This window comes from Sparus aurata, chromosome 3, assembly GCF_900880675.1.
Source record: "Sparus aurata chromosome 3, fSpaAur1.1, whole genome shotgun sequence".
Taxonomy (NCBI): Eukaryota; Metazoa; Chordata; class Actinopteri; order Spariformes; family Sparidae; genus Sparus; species Sparus aurata.
Window position 1 is genome coordinate 2,902,513 of NC_044189.1, and position 13,928 is coordinate 2,916,440.

At 41.4% G+C, this 13,928-nt stretch overlaps 2 gene segments (V, D, J or C); one reads left to right on the forward strand and one right to left on the reverse strand.

Annotated features, from left to right (window-relative positions):
* Positions 1 to 812: 812 nt before the first annotated feature.
* On the forward strand, positions 813 to 6,256 carry LOC115579244 (Ig kappa-b4 chain C region-like). The segment is given in 3 exon segments: positions 813 to 816; positions 4,793 to 4,846; positions 5,916 to 6,256. Coding segments are annotated over 3 exon segments (399 nt in total).
* Positions 6,257 to 12,907: 6,651 nt separating this feature from the next.
* LOC115579245 (Ig kappa chain V region 3381-like) lies at positions 12,908 to 13,401 on the reverse strand. The segment is given in 2 exon segments: positions 12,908 to 13,242; positions 13,350 to 13,401. Coding segments are annotated over 2 exon segments (387 nt in total).
* Positions 13,402 to 13,928: the final 527 nt, after the last annotated feature.

Genomic DNA, 13,928 nt, shown 5'->3' on the forward strand with positions numbered 1-13,928 from the left:
TGTACAGTTAGGTTTTTGGAATAATGTCCTCTGGATTATTCCAATAACTAAACACGGAGGTGGTGCCCCCTTCAACAAGTGTAATATTACTTACCAGTGATTAATTATCATATATATATATCAAAGTAGTGTGTGAGCAGTGTCTCCTGCATTATATATTTATGGTGCTGCCCATGTCAGGCCCACATACCATAGTGTCCTACAGGTGGTAGGTGGGCATCACCCGGGACAGTGGTTTTCTCAGCGGTGAGGTCAGAGTGACGGAGCTCGATACCCTCCTGCAGGAGAGGATGGGAAAGTTGTTGAGAATCTCAAATCTCTTTCTTGCCAATGGAACTCCTACCAGAAGTTTTGGACATGTAGGCAGGTCCAGAAAACATATACGTTTTCATCAGATACAGTTGGACAGATTTCTTTGTCTCAAGTCCGTGTAGTAACATTTTGGCCACTGGGTAACTAACTCAGCAGAAGAGTATCGTGTCATAGTCTTTTCTTCTTGGTTCTATTATAACAGTCACATGTCTGACACATACTGGGATAGGCTGCATACTTATCAGTTCTCAGAGGCACTTTTCCAAATCAAAACATTGTCTTCATAGTACTAGGGTGTACCTGTGCCAGGGGAAAGTGTTCATTGTGAAGTCTAGAATAGCATCAGATGTTGATTTTCCTCAACTAACATACTTACAAAAAGGAACTATTTGTGGTCATAGTCTGTCACAGTTGCCCAGACATTCTTTACCTCAACTCAAGGGATGAGGAAGATCGCTATAATTCTAAAGTAGCAACTAGGTCTTGATTTACTTGACTACATGGGTAACAGGCTTTTAAGGATGGGCCTGTTTTTCTAAATTCCTCTGTACAAGAAGGGTATGTTCTAAAACCTTGTAGACTGTTTTAAATCAATTCCCCTTTGCTTGATTATGTCTGTAAGAATCTGCACTTCCATCCTAGATATAGCTATAAATAGGCCTAAAGTTTGGTGAGTAATCCAGAACTAGAATGTGTTGATTTGAATGTATCATATTGATCATTTTTTTGCTATTTAGGTCACTGCTGACTGTTTGTCATTGCTGTCTACAGCTTTTAAATCTCAACTTTGGCATTGTTGTCCTCAAGATATTGCTTACTATGATATTCAGGTGACAGATGACCATGATACATTAATAGTTGAAGTCTTTAAATATAAAGCAGGGCATTTCTCTCCCCTAGTACCTCATGTCATTGCTGACCATTCACCATTGCTGGCTAAAGCATATTCAGGTGAAAAAAAGCATTCATGGTACACTGTTGATTATGTATTTTTTCTGTTTCACACTCTTATTTTATGTCCAACTCTAAAAAGATTTCAGACACCTTTTTTTAATCGAGGCCTTTCACATTTTCCTTGATAGTTAAGTATTTAGTTTATTTGATGTCAGGTTTTGTTGCTATGTTTCGTCTCATAACAGATTTTGGCATTTAAATAACCATTGGTTGTTTCATTCCTGCTTGGTCACTGAGCTTCCTTTGTGGTAATATTTGGCTGTTTTCTTTGGACGGCTTGACCCATTCATTTAGAGGAGGAATTATCTTGTTTCTGCTCAAGGCGGATGTTCTACACTTGCAAAATAACCCTATAGAGAAGCTGCACCAAATACTTTAATCAAGACTAATCATCACATGTAATTTGTTCAACTGTGAAAAAGATTCATGAAGATTTATCATGAATCTGTAATAACGTATTATCTTTACTCAATGCACCTGTCTTAATTAGAGATGCACAGATCGACCGGCAACCGATCGCAATCGGCCGATAACGCCCCTATCGGTTTTGATCGGAGTTCTCAAAATAGATCAAATCAGGCCGATCAGATGACGTTTCAATATAGAGACAATGCATTGACTGCATGCAGGGTGGAAATTTCACGATGGCCATGGCCGCCGTTGCCCTGCACTTTGGCCTTGATGCAACGTGAAAAAAAAACTCATCGTACGGCCACAGTGGCCTCTGTGCCCCTGGCCCGGTCAGCGTGGCGAGCTTGCCTTTAATTACAGCCACCTGAGTGCACAGTAGTCACTCACAGTAACTTCACTGGGTTCGCGGTTCGCGCAGGTGGAGTCTCATCATCACGATGATCTCACATGAAAGCCTCTCAAACAGCAGCAGCGTCTCAAAACAGAAGAACGAAACTTACAGCACAGCGAGCGAGCGCAGCCGGTTTTGACATGATACATAACTGACTTATGTGGTAGGATTTAGTTTGGTAAAGTTGGAAATATATTCACAGATTCGAACTTCCCGGATCAATAACTCATAAGTGAAACCTTGTTAAAACACACACGACGGCTCTTTTCTACCGTACTAAGGAAGAACGAGCTACAACCGTATGTTAATCAAAACGAGCGGCTGGACATTAACTCTGGTCTGTATGGTCAGCCAGCTGTGAGAAGAGAGCGCAGGGACCGTCTACAGAGTGCAACACAGATAAGAGAAACTACAAAAAATATTCAATAACTTCACTATTATTCAGAGTGTAGTGTCACCAAAATCACTCCACACATCAGTGGTCTCCTGCTGGTTATTCTACAATTTTTTGTTTGGAAAAAATGTGCTTTGCCATAATTTTGGGGAATTTCTATTGTGAGAAATATGCAATAACACTTATATTCAGTGTGGTGTCGCCAAAATCACCTCTCCCTAACCCTACTTAACAAAAACGACTGATTTTGGTATCAAGAAATGTGTTAACACATAATCCATGTCTTATTATGAATTAGGATAATAATAATAATAATACATTTTATTTGTTTGGTGGCGCCTTTCAAGTCACCCAAGGTCACCTTACATAGGATAAAAGCATAAAATCACAGAGTAATATCACCACATAGTATCACAGAATATTAAAAACAAACATTGATATAAAAAAGGAAAAGAAAGGTGTAGTGCACAGTGACCAGTCAGAGTGAGTATGCCAGTTTGAACAGGTGGGTTTTGAGTTTGGATTTGAATGTTGTGATGGAGTCTGACTGTCTTATGTGTGGGGGGAGAGAGTTCCATAGTCTGGGTGCCGAGCAGCTGAAGGCTCGGGCACCCATGGTACTGAGGCGTGGTGTGGGGATGGTTAGCAGTCCAGCAGAGGTTGAGCGGAGGGTGCGAGAGGGGCTGTATTCATGGAGGAGGTTGCAGAGGTAGGTGGGGGCTAGATGGTGGAGAGCTTTGTATGTGAGGAGGAGGTTTTTGTAGTGGATGCGATATTGTACAGGGAGCCAGTGAAGTTGGATGTTGGATGTTATGGTATCAGTCTGAAATGTAAATCCACAAATTTTACTCAGTGGCCTTTGTGCCCTGTCATGTGGCCTTGGTGCCCCTGAAAAAAAAAGTGAAGGCCAAATGGACTTGCCCCTAAAATGACAAAATTCCCACCCTGCCTGCATTCCCACTAGTAAGCTACAGTTACTCTATGTAAGCTCAGAGAGTCTCTAGAGTGTGAAATATTGCACATTGCCTCAGCCTGCAATAAAACGGTGGTCAATTCATGATACTTTCTCATCTCCTAATTTTTATACTTAATAATACAATGTCAATGTTGTGTAAGAAGAATCATTAATTAAATGTATGAATGTCTCTGCCTGTAAAACGACCTGGAATCCCTGATGCTCGAGTGCTAGCATAGTAAATGAGACGTTTAGGAGTTTCTCCATCTCTCTGTTGGTACCAGGCTAAATAGTTATTATTATAAACATCCTGACTGGTCCTGCAGTTGATGGTGACGGAGCCTCCCAGAGCAGAGCTCACTGCTCCAGGCTGAGTCACTGTGATCTGACCTCTGGACTCTGAGGACACAGAGACAAAATCATAAAGCAGCGTCATGGTTTTGTGGACATCATTTCAGAGGGACGGATGTTGATAGAGGAGAGGAGTTTGATTCTCTGGACTTTACCTGTGAAGCAGCAGCAGAGGAGAGTCCAGATGAGGGCGGCTGTGGCTCAGTGGGTAGAGCGGGTCGTCTAGTGATCAGTAGGTCACCAGTTCGTATCCCGGCTCCCCCTAGTTGCATGTCGAGGTGTCCTTGAGCAAGATACTGAACCCCAAATTGCTCCTGATGAGCAGTTGGCGCCTTGCATGGCAGCCTCTGTCATCAGTGTATGAATGTGTGTGTGAATGGGTGAATGTGGCATGTGTTGTACAGCGCTTTGAGCTGTCGTTAGACTGGAAAAGCGCTATATAAATGCAGACCATTTACCATTTATGAGGACGCACATCAAAGTCATGTTTTTGATGAGGAGGATTTCTGTGTCTTCTGTTGTCATGAAGGACAGCTGTCAGTCATCCAGTGTTCAACTCTCAGGACTATAAACTCTCCCAGAGCACTGGAGCATGGTGCTGCTGATGCAAAGTGGCTCTCTATGGAAATGCTCTGACTGACTCCAACAGGGACTTGGATTACTCTCATCATGCTGGTTATCAATCGATTCACTTAAAGTATTGATTATGATATATATATATATATATATATATATATAGTATCAATTTTATCAGAGTTTTTGCTTCGTGCTTGTTGAAAAATGTGTTTGACAATGACATCTGGCCTGTTTAAATTAAATGAAGGGTAAATTAAAGTTAATTAAAAATGAACATATATTAAAAAAAAAACATACATTCTGTAAATCTGTGGCTCTGTGTTTTGTCACTCTTCATATCAGCTGATAATATTTTACAATGAGAGACTAATTGTGTTGAGTTTGTTTGTGTCAAAGTCAGAGAGCCGTGTCTCTCTACAGTCAGAGGTTTTTGTACGGCGGCTCAATGAGTTTGTATCACTGTGGTACACGTTCGGTGGAGGAACCAGACTGGATGTTGGAAGTAAGTCAAATGTTTTAATTTTTTCATTGTTTCAGACATTGTTTTTTCTTTTTTTTTCTTTATATTACATGGAAAGTAGTCAGTTTTTCAAATTAATGTTTCATTTCTGCGCAAATATTTGTCATTAAGAGACAAAGTTTGTTTCAGTAATATGAACTCTAAAATTTATGTTGCAGGAAAACTTTAATATCAGGACAGTACATAGATCTTTTTTTTCCAACTTTAATGGTGAAGTTTTATCTTGAGGACTTGTAGGTTTAGTTCAGTGTGTCAAAGTCAGAGAGCCGTGTCTCTCTACAGTCAGAGGTTTTTGTACAGCGGCTCAATGAGTTTGTATCACTGTGGTGGACTTTTGGTGGAGGAACCAGACTGGATGTTGGAAGTAAGTTTCTGTACAAATCCTTCGTAAAATACTGACAAGTTATTTTTAATGTCATGTTTTTTTATGTTTGAGACAGATAAATATATCTTGTTTTAATTCCAACACTTTTATTCTTCATGTTTTAATTCTCCTCCTTTATCATGGAGGCTAACTCAGAGCAGCTTTACTAAACATTTCTTTACACATTCCTGTCAAAGTGACATTTAAACAGCCTGAAGTGTAGAAAAGATAAAACGGTAAACCTGTTTTACAAATGTTTTGCAAGAGGAGATGTAATTTTTCACCTCAATGACAGCAGTGTTCAAAACGCTCCTCTTGTCCAACATTTGATTGCAGTCGGTTCATTTTCTGTATTTGTGTATGTGTCCACTAAATATTTTAAAGTCACATATAGTTCAGGTTTTGTCTGATTGTGATGAGAAAGTTTGATGTGTTTTATTTCCAGTGTAGTTTGATATATTTCAGCTCATTCTGTTTGATGATTCTCTCTGTGCTGATATGCATGAGAGGCTTCTTAAAGGGAAGTGAAACAATGTGTGAGTGAGTGACTGGTGGAGCAGAAAAACCATCTGACAGAAACTCCTTAAAGGACTAAATCAACTCTCACACAGTGAAGGTGTCCCAGTGTCTGCTGGTTGATTGACAGCAGTGTGGTCCCTGTCCTCTAAGCTGATTGGTGTCTCCTAGGTGATGTCCGTCCCACCCTGACGGTGCTGCCCCCCTCCAGTGAGGAGCTGCAGCAGGGGAAGGCCACGCTCATGTGTCTGGCCAACAAGGGCTTCCCCTCAGACTGGAGTCTGTCCTGGAAGGTGGACGGCAGCAGCAGCAGCAGCAGCAGCAGCAGCAGCTGGGAGCAGAGCAGGAGCCCCGGGGTGCTGGAGAAGGACGGCCGCTACAGCTGGAGCAGCACCCTGAGGCTCCCTGCAGACCAGTGGAGGAAGGTGGGCTCTGTGACCTGTGAGGCCACCCAGGGCTCCCAGACTCCAGTCTCAGAGACACTGAGGAGAGACCAGTGTTCCCAGTCCTGACCTGACTCACTGGGACTCTGCTGCTGGTTTTACTCTCATACTGCTCTCAGCTCTCTCTCTGTTCTCTCTTTCTCTCAACATGTTTCAACATTAATGTGTTCTTGCTTCTGTTTCAACATTTTACAACAATAAAGATTTCATTACCTTTATTATAAATGTGACATGTCTTTGACCTTCTTTTTCAACATATATGATATATGAGGAACATTTGTCAGATTAATGCACACAGTCACTAAAATAACAACTCCATTATTTCCACATGACTTTTTCAGTGTATTAAGACTGTAGGTATTATCCTATAGTCTGTCCAGTATGATAAATATGGATTTATTTGTACAATTTAAGCACCAATCTAATATGATATTTGGTTCATCGTTCTTGTAAAAGGATTCAAGATGTCATCTGTCAAATTTTAATTAATTTGATTGAAAAATGAAGTTTTGTTTCTTTGAAGGGACGTGCATCAGACTGACATGAATCCATCATGAACATGACAGAGTCTTTATCGATGTAAATGACTGTTTATGTCATTCAGTCAATTATTTCATTTTTGAATATGATGCTGACACTGTTTGAGATGAAGACATAATTTTATACTTTAGTTTTATTTGTGTATTTATGCTTTAAAACAACTTGTCTCTAACTATAAAAGGCACAATGCAACGATGTTTATGTTCTTTCTAGGCTTACAGCAACTGCTCAGACTTTGTGCAGTATGGTATGTTTGACATCAAATTTCAATTCAAAATGAGTGTTATCAGGATAGCCAGAACTAAAAAGGATCAGAAGCTAAAGTTTCCCTCCTTTTACATGTCTGAGCAAGAGCTAGATACTGTAACCAAAGTAAAATACTTAGGGCATATCATCAGGAATGATCTTAGTGATGATGATTATATTCAGCGCCAGTGCTATAAATTATATGCTCAGGCAAATATGCTGGCACGCAAATTTCATATGTGCACTGATTAAGTTAAAACAGCTGTTTTTAGAGCATACTGTACTCTGCTTTACACAGCACACCCATGGTGTAGCCACAGTAAAGCAAAGATGAATAAGATTGAGGTGGCATATAATGATGCTCTTAGAATCTTGTTAAAGTAACCAAGGTGGTAAAGTGCTAGCAAGATGTTTGTAAACTGTAACGTTCCCACTTGTCAGGCATTACTTGGGAATTTTATGTATAATTTTATATGTCGGCTGATTGAGTCAAGGAATGGGATTATACTGTCTTTGATAGACCCAAAGTGAGAAAAGATATTCCTCCAGCTTTTGGAAATATTGGAACCAACATTTGTATGTTTTTAACCATTGAGGACACAAGTCTATCTATGACTGATCTTATGTCTGTCTGTATATTGTGTGTGTCTTTTATATCTGGACCTCGAGTCTGTCAATAAAAATAATAATTTTGTCTTGTGTTCTTTTTCATGATCATAGCGGACATTTAAATGTTCTTCGCTGAACATAATTTTGTTTATTTAAGATGATATCAGTTATTATTTGAGGATAACAGCTTATTTTGGGCCGACCATGATCAGGATTGTTTCTGATGCTGCTCTGTGTCTTCATGTTGTCTTGAATAAAGAAATGTTCTAATCTGATGTGATACAGTATCAAGCTGAGGTCAAAGGTCAGAAGTTTTTTCATTAACCGTCCTTGTTTGGCTCATTATTATATGGCAACTCTTATAAGAGCATGGGATTATAATTGGATACAAATGGAAGGTGAGACACTGTGTGACTGTGTGTGTGTGTGTGTGTGTGTGTGTGTGTGTGTGTGTGTGTGTGTGTCCTCAGTGAAGTGTATCAGTCTCTGCAGTAGCTTCCAGCTGCAGCAGTCAGTTCAGTTTCTGTTCAGTCTGACTGAGGGAGGTTTTTGTACAACGGTTTTTCACTGTGTGAACACAGCTTGACTGTTGATGCTATGTGCACCAGTGTTCAACTCTCAGGACTATAAACTCTCCCAGAGCACTGAAGCATGGTGCTGCTGATGCAAAGTGGCTCTCTATGGAAATATTTTACTTATGTCATCCTGGACCCTCCCCATGAGTTTTGTCTGATACATCCAAGAAAAAACTTACAGGTGGGTCGTATTCAGAGAAACAAATTTAATTCACAGAGGTCAGGAATATCTAATTACTAACTCCTCATCTCTCCGGGGAAACTCTCGGCTGACTCTTCTTTCAGGTGTTGGAGGTGTAGACTTTGACCAAGTAAAATATAGTAAATATTCAAAAAAGTCAGGAACATCTTAATCACTAACTCACCTTGGAAACTCTAGGCTAACTCTTACTCCATGGCATTGGAAGTGTTGACTTTCTCTCAGTGGAAATGCTCCATGGAGTAAGAGCGCTTGGCCTGAGGAAAGGACAAGGAAGATAGAAGAGAGAGGGAATGCAGGGGCTCAGGGTCTGGTGGAGGGAGCGGTTGGAGGTGGGCATCACCTGTGATGATGGGCGTCTCAGCGGTGACATCAGAGTGACAGAGCTTGATGCAAGAGGACGGAAAAGTTGTTGAGGTTCTCTGAGCTCTTGCTGATTAAACTCCTAGCAGAAGTTTTGGTCATTTGGGCAGATCTAGAAAACAGAGAAGTCTTTATCAGTTAGAGTTGGACAGATGTCTTTGTCTCAAGTCCATGTACTAACATTTCAGTGAAAACTGGGTAATTCCCTCTACAGAAGAGGATCATGTGATCTGATTGAAAGCGTTGCAGCACTTTATCTCCTTACCACTACATGTTCACATCAGTCTTCTCTTCTGGATTCAGTGTTTGTGGACACATTTTCCTGCATATCTCAACAGGCTGCATATTGATCAGTTTTCCAATGTGCTTTTCCAAACTGAAACAAACTCAAGAGATTAAGAACATGGCTGTAATTCTATCACAGCAGCTGGGTCTTGGTTTACCTCAACTACACAAGTAACAGGCTTTTAGAGATGGGCTGGTATTTCTACATTCTTCTGTCCAATCAGGGTATTTGCTCGTAACTAGCATGACTCCTCTTGTTTCAAACCACTCTTCTTTGCTTGGTAAGTTATTTTACATCATGATACGTGCAGAAGAATCTGCACTTCTGTATCAGTTATACTAAATGTAATACATCTATGAAATTGAGATGAGTAATCCAAAACTACAAAGTGTAGATCAGCATTCATCATATGGTTGAATTTATTGCTCTTCATGTCACAGCTGAAAATTAGCTGCTTCTTGCTAAACCGATATATAACGAGCAGGTCACTGCTGTCCAAACTTTATTCAGGATATTGCTGACCATTAGCCATGTGTGGGAAAAGCCTTAAGAAGGGCAAGTAATCATCAATGGTAGATTGTTAGTTGTCTTTGTGTGCCATGCTTCCTTATAAATTCTGGTGACAAATGTCGCCAAAGTAGGGTTTACATGTCCAGGTGCCCCCAAAGCCATTAATCAGTTCTGTGTGCATCAAAAGTTAGCTAGAGGAAGCGGTCCCTTCAGAGTACTAAATCCAAGCTTATGTCTCATGCCAGATGTCGGGACATGTTCAAGCATATACATTTCCCCAGAAGAACAGAGAGACCTTTTGGTCTCTCTCAGAGTGTGAGGATTGACAGCAACAGAGTTTAGTGATTTTCAGGAGATGAGCAGGGTGGCAAACCACTCCTCTTTAACCTATTGGATAGATGGACTCCACCAAAGTGACCAACTAGAAGAAGTAGGTAGGTGCGGGCGAAGGGACTTTAAAAAGGCCTACTCAGGCAGAGAAGGAGGGTTGTAACTTGTAGATTTCCTAAGATCGAAGGTTCGAGAGGAATTCTGGTAGAGCAGAAGACAAAACATTGGGCATAACTTTTCCATAGATTTGTAAATACCAGGGTGTGGCCACACTGGTTCGGAGGCAGGCTTGAGATCTGTTTCAATAAAGATTGCTCAATCATTCCACCCAGTCTTGCCTCCTCAGATTCTTTTATTAAAAAACTACACACCGACAACTTTGATGAAGACAGCCCAGAAATAACACTATTGTTGTTTGTTTAACTGGGTCCTTCTTCATATGTTTCATGGTGAGAAGCTGTGATGGGGTAATTAACTTGTTTTCTACCAGAACACGTTTGTCACTGAATTTGTTCTAATACAACTTCATTAGTGGTGTAAGCATCAATGTATGACATTATTAATCTGCTTGATATAACTCTGTATGTGTATGTGTGTGTGTGTGTGTCCTCAGTGAAGTGTATCAGTCTCTGCGGTAGCTTCCAGCTGCAGCAGTCAGCTCAGTTTCTGTTCAGTCTGACTGAGGGAGGTTTTTGTACAACGGTTTTTCACTGTGTGAACACATACTGACTGTTGACAGTACGACCAGTCTGACAGTAGTAAACTCCTGCATCTGAAACCTGAACTCCACTGATTGTTAGAGTGAAGTCAGTCGTAGAGAATGTCCCAACAATCTGCAACTCCTGACTGATGGTTGGTACCACAGTAAATCAGGAGTTTGGGAGCCTCTCCAGGTTTCTGAAGGTACCAATTGTCACATATTCTCCAACTTCGAGTATCACATCTGATGGAGACAGTCTGTCCTGGAGCAACAGACTGAGCTGCAGGAGAATGAGTCACGGTGACTTGTCCCGATGAATCTGAGAAACATGAAAAAGAGAAGAGTTAATGAGACAAACCAGTTTGGAGAAAGACGATCAACATCCAAACAGAAGAGGATCATTGCTTTAACATGGAGAACGGATGGAAGAAGGTCCATGCTGCTTGTTTCAGTGTTTCTCCATCATAGCAGAACATCACTGTGGTGAACCTGGTGGCATCCTGAAGTAAAGTTTTCAGCAGAGAGTCTCACCCTGAACAAGGAGCCCCAGGGTGGCCAGCAGTAGAACCGGTGACATCATCATTGTGCTGCCGGCGTGTCAGTGGCTGTGAATGGTCTGGACAGCCACTGATCAACACTGGTCTCTTAACGGCTGGGAGCAGAGAGGCAGGACACATATGCAAACACACAGAGTCAGTCAACTGTAGCTGTCCTCAACATATCATGATACTGACCTACACATTTACATATTTACATGTAGATTTATATTGTTTTTGTTGTTGTTTAAACTGCATATCACAGAAAGTGTTCAATGGAATATGTGTTTCTGATAAATATGTGGTTGTGAATTATCTGTGTCTGCAGTAGAAGATGTGATCACACTGTAAAAAATGCAAACTACCATCTGTGTTTCCGGTCAAAGACTTTATTTTAAGTTTTACAAATTTCCAGTTAAATCAACAGGAAGTTTGAGTTTTTCATGCACTAATTCAAGGTAATGAAGTTAATTTATTTGACATGTTGCAATCCAAGGTGCGCAATGAAATGTAAACTGTAACCCCTTAATGCGACACACATGTAGACCATCTATACAAATTTGTATCAAATTTGTAATCTAAGCATTAATATATAACACTCTCTGATTTTTGCACAGATGCTCCGCTGAATGTGTTAACTGAGGTCAGTCACATTGGCAGCCTGGCAGAGGGCAGCAGTGTAAACCTGACCTGCAGCAGTACTGCCAACCTAGCTGTCCCCCAGCAACTCCCCATTTACCAGCACTTCCTCACATGCCATCACACCACCAAAGGAGTGGGGTCGAAGGTTGGATTATCAGGACCTCTTGGACATTCAGCGTGCCTGGTTTGACGGGCTGCAGGGGGAACTGGCTGAAATCTGGTTGAGCTTTGAGAGAAGCCTCCATCAGACAGAAAGCTGCACACATTCCCTGCTGTGGTCCATGAGCAGGAGTCGTCCCTCCAGACTGAATCCCACTTATCCCTTAGCCATTTGTTTTCCAAGGGTGTTCCAGCATTAACCTCTTCGGCCAATCTCCTAGCAAACTTCCAGGCATTCACCCATCAAGTCGTCCCACCAAAGGTCAACAGAGACGAGGAGGTTTTGGAAGATACACAATTAAAATGACGATCTCTTTGAAGTTCTATTAGTTCTTTTGTTTCTTCTGTGCAATTAACATCAGCATGAAATGTTTATTTGTTTTCAGAATAATCTAAAATGAAGACATTTGTGTTAGTTTGACCTTTCCACCACATTGAACATCTATCAGTTATTTCTTTCCTGTTCCGAATCTTAAAATAAACTTAAATTTTATTGCCAAACGTGTGTGTCAAAGACTTTCTCTTGTTGTTGGTGAATACGATGAATATAAATGAGGCAGTCTTTTGCCATTTGCAAAATTATCCTCCATGGGAGGTAAGCCAAAATAAAATAACACCTGGTCCTTTGTGAGTTGTCCCCAAATTTTCTGTTTGGGAGATCTCATATTTCTTAATTTCTTGGTTATTTCAAATGGGAGTGATGGTTCCAAGAAACATGTTGATAACCATCTAACTGAAAACTGAAAAAGGGAGAAGGGAGGTTTTGTAAAATAAAGCATGATGTCATCTGCAAACAACCTAATTTTCAGATGGTTTGAATTTTCAATTCAAGAAAGATACTGGGATTTATCATTAGGCTTTTTAGCTAACGACTGATGTGTGTTTATCTGAGTGTGTGTGTGTGTGTGTGTGTGTGTGTGTGTGTCCTCAGTGAAGTGTATCAGTCTCTGCAGTAGCTTCCAGCTGCAGCAGTCAGTTCAGTTTCTGTTCAGTCTGACTGAGGGAGGTTTTTGTACGACGGTTTTTCACTGTGTGAACACCCACTGACTGTTGGGATAGTGAAGACTCTGACAGTAGTAAACTGCTGCATCTTCAGCCTGAACTCCACTGATGGTCAGAGTGAAGGCAGAGTTTGATCCACTGCCTGTAAAACGACCTGGAATCCCTGATGCTCGATAGCTAGCAGAGGAAATGAGAAGTTTAGGAGTTTCTCCATCTCTCTGTTGGTACCAGTGCAAACGGTGGTAGCTGCTCGAATAAACATAAACATTCTGACTGGTCCTACAGTTGATGGTGACAGAGCCTCCCAGAGCAGAGCTCACTGCTCCAGGCTGAGTCACTGTGATCTGACCTCTGGACTCTGAGGACACAGAGACAAAAACATTAGGCAGCGTCATGGTTTTGTGGACTTCATTTCAGAGGGACGGATGTTGATAGAGGAGAGGAGTTTGATTCTCTGGACTTTACCTGTGAAGCAGCAGCAGAGGAGAGTCCAGATGAGGACGCAGATCAAAGTCATGTTTTTGATGAGGAGGATTTCTGTGTCTTCTGTTGTCATGAAGGACAGCTGTCAGTCATCCAGTGTTCAACTCTCAGGACTATAAACTCTCCCAGAGCACTGGAGCATGGTGCTGCTCATGCAAAGTGGCTCTCTATGGAAATACCTAAATTATGTCAACCTGGACCATCCCCATGAGTTTTGTCTGATACATCCAAGAATACACGCACAGGATGCGTGGCATTCAGAGAAACAAATTTAAATCTTAAGAGGTAAATCTTAATTACAAACTCCTATTCTCTTCTCCGAAACTCTCGGCTGACTCTTCCTTCAACGCTGGTGGAGGTGTAGACTTTGACTAGACGGCGCTTCAGCCCAACAGGCTTCCACCGAGCATAATGCTCGCAGAGTAGGAGCGCTTGGCCTGAGGAGAGGAGGAGAACGATAGAAGAGAGAGGCAATGCAGGGGCTCAGGGTCAGATGAAGGGAGGGGTTCTAGTTGGGCATCGACCGGGACAGTGGGTGACTCAGTGGTGAGGTCAGAGTGA